Here is an 11,597-nt window from a genome sequence, read left to right as displayed (position 1 = left end):
CTATAATCTGACATTTGTGGGTTTCATGAGTGCAAGTTTGTGATGGAATTTCTGCAAATTAATTCACCAAACTGCCTCACTAAGCATTTGGATCTAGCTTTTGAGTGAACACTGACATTATGTTTACAGTGGGAGGATCAAATCCTTAGTTTGTTGTCTCAGTCATTCCATTCTCTGTGGGACAGATTTATGCGTGGTGCAAATGGCATACACAAGGGCTAACACACTACAACAATCTGCAAAACCCCACAGTTTTTGAAGTACACCGTTGTATGGCTTGGTTTTACCTAGTCTTGTCTACCAGATTGAACAAACAATGTTTCTACTATCTCCATTTCACTCTCCACTTATCTTTTATCTAAAAAAAAAAAAATAATTGTCTGACCATATCAGGACTGAAAGAGTTCAGGATGCAATTCTCCTCTCCCCAAAACCCCCATCAGCGCTCCAATCACAAACACTGACTACTCAGGTTCTGTAAAAGTACTTCACTAGCTGTGTATCTAACATCAAATCTCACTGCACAGATGTATAAACTGAGTCCATTTATTCTTTTCCAAAACTTACCTTCTGATATGTACAAAACACAGAACACAGAAGGAAATAGCAGACGGCCAGAAATTCCTTTCAGGTCTTCGGGAGGTACGGATCTTATACACCAGTGAATAGAATTCTTTAAAATACACTGAATAAACTCCCTTATGAAGGAGGGTTGTAGTTTGAAACTGCAGTGTTGGTTATTTTTTATCAAAACCCTTAACAGCCCTGTTAAAAACTTAAACACTACCCCATCACTGCATTTCAAAGGAACATTTATTCAGTTTTAAATACATGTCTGCCAGATATATACGACCTTTAATACTATAAAGAATATGGAATATATTTCTAGGGAATTGCAGCATGATTTTCCCCTATTTGAAGACCTTATTTCAAGCCTTTTATTTCTGCTTCATCTGTCAACTTCGGTCATTTTTGTCTAAGCATTTAATCTAAACATGAAGTATTTGAAAAAAATCTGGAAAAAATGTGTTTAACCAGTTTGAATGATAGTTTCTAGGGAAGAGAATGTCTTCCTCTTCATACTCTGTTATGAAAAGGACCTTTCTCTCTCTTTCTTTCCATAGACCTGATGTAGAATGAACTCTGAGTCTAAAATAAGCATTGAGTAGGGATAAGAGACGAATGTGAAAGATACAAATAAGGATTACTTAGAAAAGAAACTACAGGATATTATTCGCACTGCTGTTGCTGAACATACAAACACTTCTCATTACCCTTTTTTATTCAGACATGGAGAAGGAGCAACCCTGAAACACAATGGATGCCTGGTGCCAGAGACAGGAACCCAAACAAGAGGTACACAGAGCTAACGTCAGTGAAGGGCTTGGACACAGCCTCTGACAAATCAGTCTCCCATATTGATCCATTTGGCAGGATGCTGCACAGGGGAACAAGTCTTCCCAATAGAATAAAAGGACAGAAATTCTGCAAGAGATCACATGAGATATCTTCCTCAAAATTTCAGCCCATGGATTTAATTCATAAAGGCAATGACCTGAGTCTATAATAAAAGGGAATAGAACAATCAATCTATTGAGTTTTCAGAAACATATCAATGATAAAAAGACAACAGAGATGCTCCCAACACTCAAGAAAGCCAACTGTATTTATAATTTCTGTTTGTCTTTTACTCTTTAGTCTTCTGTTACTGAGTTAAAATAAAAGCTACAGCAAAATACTTGTAGTGCTTTTTTAAATCTTTGTGAAAAAAATCAGCTTGGTGCATTTCCTTATTCTGTCCTGACTTACGTAGCATACAGGCCCTGTAAAGCTTCTCTCCAGTTAAGGAACCATAGCTAATAATTAGACTTTGAAACAGCTAAAAAATAAGTTTCATAGAAAAAAAAAAAAATCTGAAATACAAAATGGAATGAGGAAATCCGAAAAACGGACACAAAAGAAGAAATGCAGTTCCCAGTTCAGCAACTCTCTCTAAAGAACCATCATCAGTTATAGTGAAAGATGCTGTAACAATCCTTTTGGTCATTTCTCGATTTGACCTTCAGCCTTCATTGAAAAGTTCTGTTCTGGTTATATTTGAAAAATCAGAAATGCTTATTTAAAGTTTAATTGAAAACTGACAAGATCAAAGTGTGTGTAGCGATGAACTAGCTGGGTATGACCATCTTTACAGAGAAATGTTCAAGTTTCTTGACTCTAGAGTGAAAAAATAGAGGTCTATCATCAAGGAACTAGGAAAAATTGCTGTGTAAAAACAGATAGGGAAAAACAAAGATTTAACTACAGTAAACAAAACTCCCCAAAGACAATGAAAAAAGAACGTTGAAAGCTGAAACACAAAACTTTCAGAAAGCTTGTTAGTTTTAATATTCATGCAAAACTGATTGAGGTCCTGCCACTTACTAACTGCGTTTTGTGGGAAAGCAGAAAAGTTTGTTCCCAGTGATCATTACAAAGACAGCTCTGAGGCAAGATTTGTCAAAATCTTGGCAAAGCTTTCTTCACAACAGACCTCATATAAAGGCTCTCAGTGTCTGTGTGCCCTGTCTTACATACAATAACTATTGCTTGAGGAGTAAACATGTTTCTCATTTATTATTTATATTTTTTTTCTATCATGGACATCAGCACTTATGGCTATCTGGGAAATTTCAGAAGCCAAAGTGTCAGGAGAGCCTCGGAAGAAAGTAAGTCTGAGAAAAAGCTGTAAAAGTACCTTGCTTGCAATGCTAAAATCAGTTAGCAGCATATATATTTATAAAGATACATCAATCTACCAGACTTCAAATAATTAATTTTGAAAAAACAGAAAAGTAATCCATTTTAATGTTTAAATTGAATTATTTCCATTTTGTTATCCTACAAATTATAATCCAACCAAAATTATCCTTAATCTCAGAATTTTCAAATATTAAATAATTTAATTACAAATGTTTTAATTAGTCTCTTTAATCATAATTTAGCCTTATAACTCTTTAGAAAATTCAGATATGCTTTGTTTTTCAACTGTTCTGTTCAATTTTTGGTTTGTTTGTTTTTCTAAACAATGCAGCTTTTCTTCTCTCAGGCTAATGTCAAAATAAATTTGTATCACTGATCTGGTTGGAAGCCTACAAGGCATAGCATCATAATACTGAACTTAAACATTTCAGAGAAATAACAGCTCAAAAAGACAGAATAGTGAAAGTAAAATCTGTTTAATTCCATGTTTTGGGTTGCCTTCCTTGATTCTCATTAGTTTGCAAAATGAAGTTGAAAATTCTTCTTGTACTTTGGCATTTCCTTTGACATTAAATATTGTGGTTGACATACAATAGCATTTTTATGACACAGCTAATATTGGTGTATCTATATTTTAGTCACAACAGCTTGTTTGAAGCACAGTTTGCAACAGAGTTCTGGCCAAGATTCAACAGATTTGGTAGCTGACTATTTTGGATAGAACAGAGAGTAGGATCTTTTTAACTTACTCAAAATGTTAATCCACAGCAAGGATCAAACACCTTTGGAGAAAAATCTCAGCCTCAGCTTTTACCTCCTAAATTTATCAATGTCAACTTCAGCTAGCCTAAAATCAGTCAAAGATCAAATTCCCCTGGACTTAATTATTTTTTGGCAAAATTGTGATACTGGAAAAATACAGGGAATATGAACAAAAACCTACATTCTAGCAATCATACTGAGTCACAGATTGCACATTATACTGTATTACCATTAATGGGAATTACTATACTTAGTGAGAAAAATAGAAACCTCACAAATTTCTATCAATTCAACAACGGTTAAAATGACATTTTACCAACTTTGTGAATCAACACTGCTATGAGACAACTGTGTCCTCAGCTCCAATCACCCATCATTTTCAGTGTGCCACCTCCCTTTTCCACACTACAAACACATATTAATCATCTCTCATGGCAGTGAGTCCTCTTCCATTTTCAACAGGCTTTTCTCCTAAGCACTGTTAGCACAGGATGCTAACCAAGGGGAAGAAAACCCAAACAGATAATGCAAAGGGGTGCATTCATACATCTGCTGACTTTCATTGCTATGAAAAATGCCAGAGGAAGGAATCCTACTGGCAGCAGTGACTATGAGAGTTTTGGACAACAGCAGTGTCCAGCCTAAAAACTTGGTGTCACTGAGGACCTCACCACTCACATTGTGAAAGCAGAGGACCCCAGGGGCTGGGACCCAACCTTCCGGAACAGATCTTCAGTTTGGAATCCTCTGGAGATTTAGGAGGACATGGGCAAGAGCCAAATGTACTCTTCCAGTGAAGCCTTTTGTGGGGGAAGCTTATAAAATGAGAATATTCCAGAGCTTCAAACATTTACAGAAGAAAATATCGGTAAACTCTCTGTACAGTAGTTTACATTATCAATTCAGTAATGCAATACCTAAATGAAAGAGTACTCACAGTAAAAACTCTAATGTCCTCTTCATGTTCAACAGAATGTGATAGTTTGGAAGCTATTATTTCCAAACTTACATGTTGAAATTTTCTAATTGACTGCTCATACATTTCAAAATGATTTCATAATTATCAACTGAACAAGCTAAATTAACCCTGAAACTTGCAGTACTAAGTATTAAACTGCTCTTACTTACCTATTTACCTACCTGCAAATAGACCTACCCATTACAGCAATAGCTGCCATTCTGATACACTGCACTCTGTTTTGATTAACACCTCTCCACAGGGCTGTTACAGCTGTAGCATCAAACGACCTGACCCCTTACTGTGCCGTCATATCTGTCTGTGTAAATGGACACCCAGAGGAGCTTTCCATTAAATCCCCATTTAATCACAGATGCCTTCCACAGCCTTGGGTAAGTCTCCTTGTGCCTCAGTACCACATCTTTAAAATTGGGTTAATATCATCTCCCCACTTCACAGGAATACCATAAGTGTAAACACTGTGAAATCATGAGATACTAGACTAACAACGTCAAGATGTTCATATCACCTTTGTATATAGCTGTGGATGTTTGGTTTTTATAATTAGTGGTAAAGTAAGAATAATTTCAGAAACTTAGCATCATTAGGAAAAAACATCTCAAGAGTCAGTAGCATATACAGTGACAAAAAGAAAATAAATGTCTATTTTTCCTATGAAATGACATTTCATATGAAGTGTCAGTAATGTATTCATCACAATCAAAACAAAGCTTGAAAACTGAAACTATCACACACAAAAAACAAACACAAAGAAACAGAATATATTCTCCAAAGCTATGACCACCTGTTAGTCAGTGAGCAAATAACTTTTAAAATGTACACTGTATCATGAAATATTTAGTTTCATGGCAACCTAGCTTGTAACACCAAGATATTTCCTGGTTTGTATGATGCATAACCTAAAAGTTTTCATAGAAAAACTAAGTATTTCCTATTTTTAAAAATATTCATTTTTAATACATATAGATACACATAGATATATTTTATATGTCTCATATATAATCATGAATGTTCAAAACACTTCAAAAAATATTGTCATGAAGGAAATAATTTCTTGCAGGAATGGCAAGGACAGCTAAAGTAACTTTCAGATTGTCCTTCCCTTCTTTCCTTTTAGAGATGTTATATCCATGAAGATCCTTCTCCCTGGTGTGACACATTCTCTCTAATCTGTGTGTGATTTGCAGTGAGCATACAAAGGACCCCTTGCCTCAGAGTTTTTTCCATTGCTGTTCTCATTAAAAATTGTAATCCAGAGCAATATTCTGACGGTTTCCTTCTTTTTAATGTCACTGACTTCCTTTAAATGGTTACTAAATAGTGCAAATTACAAAGGACAAATCTGTAGAACAATACAATCATACCGATGACCAACTTCCAAGCTACAACTTTCAAGAATTTTAGTTCAGACTGACTCCAGTCAGGTCCCCCAGACTGTTGCCAACATTAAGTGTTCTCCTACACTGCACCTTTCACTCTAGTTTCATCCAAGAGGAATCCAGTTCACCTATCTCAAGACTGCTCCAGAATATGAACCAAAATATAGTCAGTGGGGACAATCAGAAGATTCACTGGTCCAAACTAAACAGCTAGTACAAGTGTACTTATCATGTAAGGTCTATAAACCAATCTCCATCTTCAGAACTACTGGGATTTGGCACTTCCTGACTTCCGTGAAATTATTCCCAATTTGTCCACAACAAGTAAATGCAGAATACAAGTTTAAAGGAAGTTAATAGCATATATTTTACACTATTTATCATATATACAAAAGATTCAGAAACTCACCATATCAGTATCCGAAACAGGTCCAAAACTGGTCACATAGATGTTAGTGAAGACTTCAGTAATACTATCTGATATAAAAAGAAAAAACAAGCAAACATTTTAATTTTATAGTACTTCTTCAAACCCTCTATGCAAAATTACGGGACATTTTGAACAAGTTTCTGTCCTTATTTACTTTTCCTAACCAGTATCCTGTTGGAAATACTGGGGGTCTCTACCCCACTTAACACAGAAGCTATCGGATGAGAGTTTGTCCCACTGAGTGGTTTGTTTCAGTTAAAGGACTATACAACCATCAGCAACTATACACGTATTTCCCATTTCTCCACTAGCAAAAATAACCACACTGTCTTGGACTTGACATGGTAGTACAGTTCTAAACATAAAATGCCTTTGTTGCAGAGGTGTTACCTCTGTTGTTGCAGATCATTCCTATTAAAGCGTTTCTAGTTCAAGGCTGTTTTCATCACCCTGAATAGCTTTTTCAAAGCCAAAGACAAGAAAAAGCTATCAAAGCAGTTATTGACTACACCAAATGTAACACTCAACAGCGTCCTACTTTTTAATTGGGTATGTTTTTAAGTGGCACGTATTTTAACATAATAGTTCCTTCCCTTGATACACGATGCTCCTGATACATTGTTGTGGTACTGTAAATACTATAAGAAAATGTTCTTCCTAATCATTGTAGTCAGACAGCCATGAAATCAGAATATTAAATATTGTACTGCAGGGAAAAATAATTGCTGAGTTTTCTATCTTCAGTTTTCAATTAGGCTCAAAATGGAACAATATTCACTAAGAGGGATAGCACACGCTTGCAGGAAATTTCTTATAGCAGTTGCCAACTACTATCTGCATTCAAGACAGTCAACACAAGGAATTCTCTGCCTTAAAGCCAGTTGCTGGTTGGAAACGAAGTATTTGAATACAACTAGCTGCAGTTTGACTCACCCCAGAATTTCCCATTCCTAAAAACAATACAGCTGCCTGTTATATGAGTGATCCTGCTGTTATATTATGATTTCCATTAATTAATTATCATTTAATATGGATAGTTAATAATTTCTGTATTCCTAAAAACTGCCTTTTGACAAATACATAGCATAGACAGATTTTACTTTTAGTTGTACTGAGGCCAACAGCATAATCACTGCCCTCTCTTGGGAGAAATCAGCAGTGCTCACCCATGACAGCAGATGCTCTACCAGCCACCAGGCAAAGCCAGGACTGTTGCAGGAGGGGCTGCATGGGAGCAGTGTATTTTCAAAGGGATGTAGCTGCACCCAAAGCAGAGATGGGGTGATTCAGTGCTTTCAGAAAACTTCTGCAGCATGGGGGAGCCACATTCCTGCACTCTCATCTTTAAGGAAACTTGAATTTCCTTCTCCAGCCAAACACTAGACATACGCTTATTAGAATACAGGACTTTATAAAGCCTTGCCTACCCAAAAGAATCTTCTTTCCAGGATTGTCTCTGATTTTTAAGCAAATAAATAAAGGCTGACTGTTACTATTTGTCACTCTGAAAGTTCAAAAGCACACTTCCTCTGCACATCCTGAGAGATGTTTATTTGTGTGATAGAGACTTCTGTAATCCCATATGAAGTATCTGTACACAAGCCGAGTTGATTTCTTCTCCAAACATCTTACAAACTAATTTTAAGTCAGTGGACAACAAGAGGTGCTGAGTCTGCACTGTTCTTAGTATTCCACAAGGATAAAGTATGGATCTGGCTGAAATATCACACAGAAACCACAGGTACAGCTCAGCAGACTAGTGACTGCATGTTGCCTGTGGGAGACTCTCCAGAAAAAGATTATTCTCTCCAAAAGGTTGCCTGGCACAGGCTGAGATGAAATGGAAAAGTGACAAGAGAGAGACTCTTCAGGGGGTAAAACGGTGCTGCAGGGACTAACTGTGAAATTTGGCCAGTACTGTGGAATTTGGCCTGTACTACAATGACAACATAAAATCTTAATTACAATTCCATGAAAAACACCAATGTTACAAAAATATGGCTGATAATCAAGTAACCCGACAGCAGAGAACCAAGGCTAATTTCAATTAAACTCGTATAATCTGAAGCAACCCTACTGTAGGCAACAAAGTCACTTGGCAAATCTTAACCTGTGCACACAGATCCCCCCAAATGGTTGGAAGCATGGTCCTCCTGTAACCTCACCCTATTGGTATCAGTTGTTTGTATCTGACGTATTATTTGACACATGACAATGACTATACAATTTGCTTATGGTAAACTACAGGACAAGGAAAATTCAGGCTTGCCTTGCATTTTAAGTTTTAATTAAAAAAAGCTCCCATATTCTATCACATTATTTCTACATGCTTCTGGATCCATCCTCCCATCAGAAATTAGCCAAGAAGACAGAGCTGAGAACAAATTGACCATAACATTATCACTGAATGCTATTACAACAGTCTGTAGATTCCCCTTGTTGGTGTGCATTACTCACTTCAAATCACTTCAAATCCTTGGATTGAAAGATCAAGACTTGGGGAGTGGAGTGGGGATGGATGAAAAGAGGCTTGCTATACAGAGAACCTCAGCTGCAAGAGCTTCATTTCAGGTTGTCAAAATTAAAATAAGCACTTCAACGTATATAAAAAGTCCTGGGGCAAATTCATACCTGATAGCCTCAGGAATGGGAATGGATGCAAATTAATCATGCACCTTTATTTCTTTTTTTGCCAAAACTGCCTTAAGCCAGCATAGCTCCAGGCAACGGTGACAGCAGTGAGCTCCAACACAACCAGTTGCTCTCCCCCGAAGTGAGGGTTCATCCTGATGGCAGGCACTCCACCAGCCTGCTTCTCCTCTGGCAAGAGCCATGCTGTGGCAGAGAGTGAAGGGAGTAGGTAGAACATCTTGAATTGAGGGTATGAAAGGGACAAGGGAAGCTGAAAAGTTACAAGAGATGAGAAGACTGAGCGAAAAGGAAGGATAACAGAACAAAGAAAGGGAAAAAAAGAAAGAGGAAAGTACACAAAAAAGGAACTGGCAGATTTTTATTTCTGCCTCCTATTTTCTCTCAAAATTCTGCACATTTTGTAAGTTTCTATTCATACCCTACATACAAGGAAACTAGTCCTTAAAGAAAAAAGAAGCTGAAATGTAATAAATCTTGAATAAAACTTATTCCCGTTATCATCTGTTACTGTTAGCAGCATGAGCTTTGTGTCTGTTTCTTCTTTGTTACTTTGCATCATGTTACAATAAAGATTCCTCTGAATTACAAATTTGAACTCAGGGTTTCAGAATCAGTGTCTACAAAAAGAAAAAAAAAAAATCCTCCTTTTTCACAACAAATATTGCAGTTATTGCATTGAAAGAATACATGCTCATCAAATAAAGTTTGTATTAAAACATACCATTTTGTCCTGCTAATAACTTACTGAAAACAACTCAGAGGCACAAAGCACAGTTTCAGATGGACTCTCTAATCAGAATTCATCCAGCAGGCACCACAGTTACAGTCTTAGAACAGCACAAGTCATCACACTTAGCCCACTGGAGATTCAAACAGTTCTGGACCATCAGTGCTTGTGAAAAAGCCAAAGGAATGTACTCAGCTAAAAAATGTTCAATGCAACTTTTGTTCGTGTACAAATCTAAAGTCTATTTTTTCGAGAAAAATTAAGGACAAGTTTTTTTTCCACTAGAATTATAAAATCTTTTTCTTCAATTGACATGTAAATACATAACTAAAAGGCCTGATTTTCAAAAGTGCTTAAATCAATGGAGGTCTAGTGCTTTTGAAAAACAGTCTTCTTTTAAAGAGGAACCCTCTGTTGGGAGGAGGGGTGGCTGAGTCATTTATGCTTGTGAGGTCTTAAGTTATTCTGAATCACTTCCTTCGAAGGTTAAACAAGGAAACAGGAACAGGAAAGGGAAAGGATATAGTTTCTATTTCTGATGTTTCTTTCAGGGGAAAAATATCTCAGGCAAAGAATCTGACATGTAGATGCCATCATCACATGAGGTGCTCTGAAAATCAGCAAATGTTATTATAGCATTGTTTCTAACTTGCCCTGGTCATAAATGTTAAAAGAGAAGCTTTATCTGACTTAGCTTAGGCTAGCTTCTCAGAAGATGGATGCCAAAGGTAAACTGACAAAAAAAAGAGTCAGGAAACTTAAGAATAAAGAGAGGAAGAAAAACACATCCTATGGAATTAGTAAAAGCAATAACTATTAAGATCATGTTTCACATGGTTCTTCTGATTCCCTTTCCTTACTTGAACTGTTATGACATCAATACTGAAAAAAAATCAAAAAGTAAGAAAAAGCAATAAATATACCAAATTGCAGAAGATTTATAGACCCATACCTATCGTTAGCTGGAAGGTTTACTGTATGCATTAATTGCATTTAGGATTTTACAAAAATTAATTATAGTAACCTCTCTCTGAAGATAATTTTATTACTCTGTATTCATTTTTCCATACTTGGGAAGCTGAGGCAGAAGGATTAAACAAAGTGTAAGTAATGTGAAGTGCAGGTGTTTACCAAATCTGGCTTCAGCTGTCCAACATTAAGTATCCACACTGGCAAATGTCAACATCATTGACTCGTCGAAAATTAGAATAGGAGTTCAGAGCTCAGTTAGAGTTGGTATCAGTGCCTTTGTCCATTCCATTCGGCCAGCTCTCCTCTTGCTGGGATACCCTTTCTGACGGTCTGAAATCCTGCTGACTTGTTTCTCAGTAGAAGAGCTGGCTCAGCTGAAGTAGGCTGCTTGGCAGAGAATTTGCAGTGACTGAAGTCTAAATCAATCATAGGTTGAGTAATGGAGATGGTCAGAAAATTCGGATAAAAAGGTTCCTCATCAGCATTTACCAATTTGTCAAAATTGGAAATTTCCGCAGAGGCAATTCAATTTTGAATGAGTTCCTTTGGACTGATGCCTGCCAGGCAGTTTCCAAAACTTTTCTGCTTTCTTTCAAGCATCCCTTCTTAGCTGCCTGCATCTCTGAAGGGGTACACAGGGTTCCAGTGTCTGCAATGTTGGGTAGCTAGTCATGCAGGGTTGGGCACACCTGACAGTTCTCCATTTCTTGGAGAAGTCTGAGGCAGGATTATCTTTCTTAAAATAAATTTTCTGAATATTTGTCAAATTTGAGAATGGTTTATGTTTTGCTCATTCCTTCTCTCACCAAACTAATCTACAATCCTTTCTTTGCAGAGAGTAAGGACAAAATATGCATGGCTCATTCTAGGAATGTTTAAAAGAAGAGAAGAAAGGAGTGTGATCATTGCGATGTCTTCAGAGTGGACCATCAGCAAGGTTCCAGATGTTCATTT

At 36.8% G+C, this 11,597-nt stretch overlaps 1 protein-coding gene across 1 annotated transcript in view; it reads right to left on the bottom strand.

Annotated features, from left to right (window-relative positions):
• Positions 1-11,597, bottom strand: part of GABRA2 (gamma-aminobutyric acid (GABA) A receptor, alpha 2) — a 60,360-nt gene that overhangs the window by 26,506 nt on the left and 22,257 nt on the right. The window contains exon 3 of the mRNA XM_009697734.1: positions 6,272-6,339. Within this exon, the coding sequence (XP_009696036.1) occupies positions 6,272-6,339 (68 nt within the window). The remainder of the gene's footprint in view (positions 1-6,271; positions 6,340-11,597) is intronic.

Source organism: Cariama cristata, unplaced genomic scaffold (assembly GCF_000690535.1).
Source record: "Cariama cristata isolate BGI_N322 unplaced genomic scaffold, ASM69053v1 scaffold4963, whole genome shotgun sequence".
Taxonomy (NCBI): domain Eukaryota; kingdom Metazoa; phylum Chordata; class Aves; order Cariamiformes; family Cariamidae; genus Cariama; species Cariama cristata.
The sequence above is the reverse complement of the archived record's forward strand: the minus strand, read 5'-3'. Positions and strand labels throughout refer to the sequence as shown.